Source organism: Asparagus officinalis, unplaced genomic scaffold, assembly GCF_001876935.1.
Source record: "Asparagus officinalis unplaced genomic scaffold, Aspof.V1 AsparagusV1_Un2683, whole genome shotgun sequence".
Lineage (NCBI taxonomy): Eukaryota > Viridiplantae > Streptophyta > Magnoliopsida > Asparagales > Asparagaceae > Asparagus > Asparagus officinalis.
In genome coordinates this window covers 574-3,217 of record NW_017974942.1, presented here as the reverse complement: position 1 = coordinate 3,217, position 2,644 = coordinate 574, and the positions used below count along the sequence as shown (strand labels likewise).

At 34.0% G+C, this 2,644-nt stretch overlaps 1 protein-coding gene across 1 annotated transcript; it reads right to left on the bottom strand.

Moving 5' to 3' along the window:
* Positions 1-102: 102 nt before the first annotated feature.
* LOC109828604 (ISWI chromatin-remodeling complex ATPase CHR11-like) lies at positions 103-1,232 on the bottom strand. The gene is made up of 3 exons (XM_020395563.1): positions 1,141-1,232; positions 462-641; positions 103-360 (listed from the first exon to the last, which is right to left on the bottom strand). Exons 1-3 carry the CDS (start codon positions 1,222-1,224, stop codon positions 118-120), a joined length of 507 nt encoding a protein of 168 aa, XP_020251152.1. The 5' UTR covers positions 1,225-1,232; the 3' UTR covers positions 103-117.
* Positions 1,233-2,644: the final 1,412 nt, after the last annotated feature.

Here is a 2,644-nt window from a genome sequence, read left to right as displayed (position 1 = left end):
AAAAGCAAAACTAAACACACCATTACGGACATATACATATGATCTGATATGTATGCTGCTCACAAACATTATGACATTTGTGAGCAGTGTGGAGAAGCAAAATTAGAGTATGGAAGATCATGGATAAATAAAACAAACCTGAAGTGGGGTGCCCGTAATAAGAAGGCGATAATTGGCATGATAAAGTCTCATTGTCTTCGACAGAAGAGAATTCTCATTCTTTATCCGATGTGCCTCATCAATAATAACATAGCGCCAACTGAAGCGTCTCAAAGCAGTTTTCTCTTTGATGGCCATTTCAAAACTTGTAACACATACATCAAACTTCCCAGCAACCAGTAAGTCTTCGCGTATATGTTTCTGCAGGTGTTCAAAGATTTGTAAATTTATTTGCATGTCCTTCTAAATAGTTAGAACATCATATATAAAAAAGAAGTAAAATGTATAAATATAGTCCTGACCCTTTCATCTTGATTTCCCAAAAGCTTTACAGTACGCAGCACGGGACAGAATCGTCGAATTTCCTTCATCCAGTTGCCAAGAGTGGATTTTGGTGCCACCACCATGTGAGGCCCTGTAATTCCTCTGAATTCATGTAAATAGCCCAACAGAGAGATGGTTTGCAACGTTTTCCCAAGACCCTGAAGAAAAAAATATTTTGACGAAGGCACATAACAAAATGAGCATCCCGGGTAGAAACATCAAAAGAAACAAAAGCAAGATGCGTTTAATGAATTTTAAGGATGTATGCTAATATCAAACACATGTCGAGCATATAAGTAATAAATAGAAAGGCACATATGTGTTTTTCATATGCTTAGGCAGTTGAAATCAAATCTATTAACATTGTCAAAAGTTACTTATCGAAGGAACATTACATTAAAAGCAATTAACTACTGAACAAAACCAAAAAGGTGTATAAAAGTACTGTTAAAGGCCGATCGTACAGTATTATAACTAGCAAAAGAAAACCATACAGTATTCTAAAAACTAAGGCAACAATAAAATAAAACTGGGTGGAAATCCTTTTATTTTAACAAAATTCAATATGGAAGATTATTTTTATAAAGACAATCAAAATCCAACAAATTCTCAAGGTGGTATGAAGGGAAGTAAAAATTAAGAACTACAGAACTATACCATTTCATCAGCTAAAATCCCATTAATTCCATTTTCATATAACCGAATTAGCCAATTCAGCCCAGCTAGTTGGTAATCCCTCATTTTCCCTTGTATACCTGCAAAAATAACAGGAGGAAACTTAATCAAATCTGTTTAGATACCTAGAAAAAGTAATATTAATCAAACAAAATAAGGATGTAGGGATTGCATGTTTAATCTCAAAATCAGTAGATTGCATAAAATTGATCAAAATCATTGGTAGTATTCAAACGTGTGCCTATGTGTGAGAGCTAATGGTGCAAAAGAAGCCACCTAGGATCCTGGGGCTTAAACCACTTTACAAATGAACTGCATCAGTTTAGTACATCATTTTGACTCATTAATAGCACGCATTTGATCCTCAACAAAATTAATATGTATATACGCATATATGTTTGTATATAATAGGACAAAGATAGATTGATAGACAGATAGATATGAAGGAATGTTTAATATTAGACAGCAACGTTACAAAGTAGTATCCTACTTTATGCTAATATCTGAAAAGACTAATTACAAACAAATGGTCCTAAAATCTCCCGTGTATTTTCAACCCTACACTGGATTTTCTTTCACAGAACCGAATTATCTAATGTTTCATGCCGCTACTACTTTGGAATAAACATGCAGTTATTGTACTTTAACTTGTAATGACAGTGGTACAGAAAACGCTAGTCGGCCTAGGTGTTGGACCCAATGTCTAAAGTCTAGGCGGGATCTAGGCGATTTTCCTTTTTTTATTGTTAAATTACAACAATTGATAATAAATGTTAATGTTATAAAATGTGTGGGCGTCGGACTGCCTAGGCAGATTTCTTTTTCTTCATTTAAGGGGTGGTGGAGGTTTTGTTGAAGGTCGAAGGAGGTAGAGAAGGTGTTCATAGTTTGGAGGCGCAGGAGTTTAGAGGACATGAAGGCTACAACGAAGGCAATCAAGGTCTATAAAGCAGTTCACGCTCCCCTAGGTGCTCCCAAAATCTAGGCAGCTAGCCTAGGTACTGCCTGGTCCTAAACGGACGCCTAGACAGGCTAGACAGAGACTTTTTAAATCATTGACTAACGACAATTCTATTTCTGCCGTAACTTTTACCTTTACTATAAATTATTTTAATATTATTATTTTTTATTTTTTAATGTCTATTATTAGTTTCTTATAGCTGTACATTATACTTTTTATGTTAGAAATTTATTGTTTGCTAATTCTTATCAATTGTTGATTTAATCGGCATTGATGTTACACATGGTTATTATTATCAGACAATATATTCTTAGATAACTATTATAAATTGCTTGTTTTATTTATAAAAATATTACTTATGAAGACAGCGATGATAATTATGTCCAATAATGGCTCACTTCTAGTTATAAATTTCTACTATAGAAATAACCGCAAGAAAACAAGCTTCTAGATATCAATTATGCTTTCGGACTTTGCAAGGAGTGATTAGAAGACCACTGGAGAAACTTTACAAATAAACCTCAT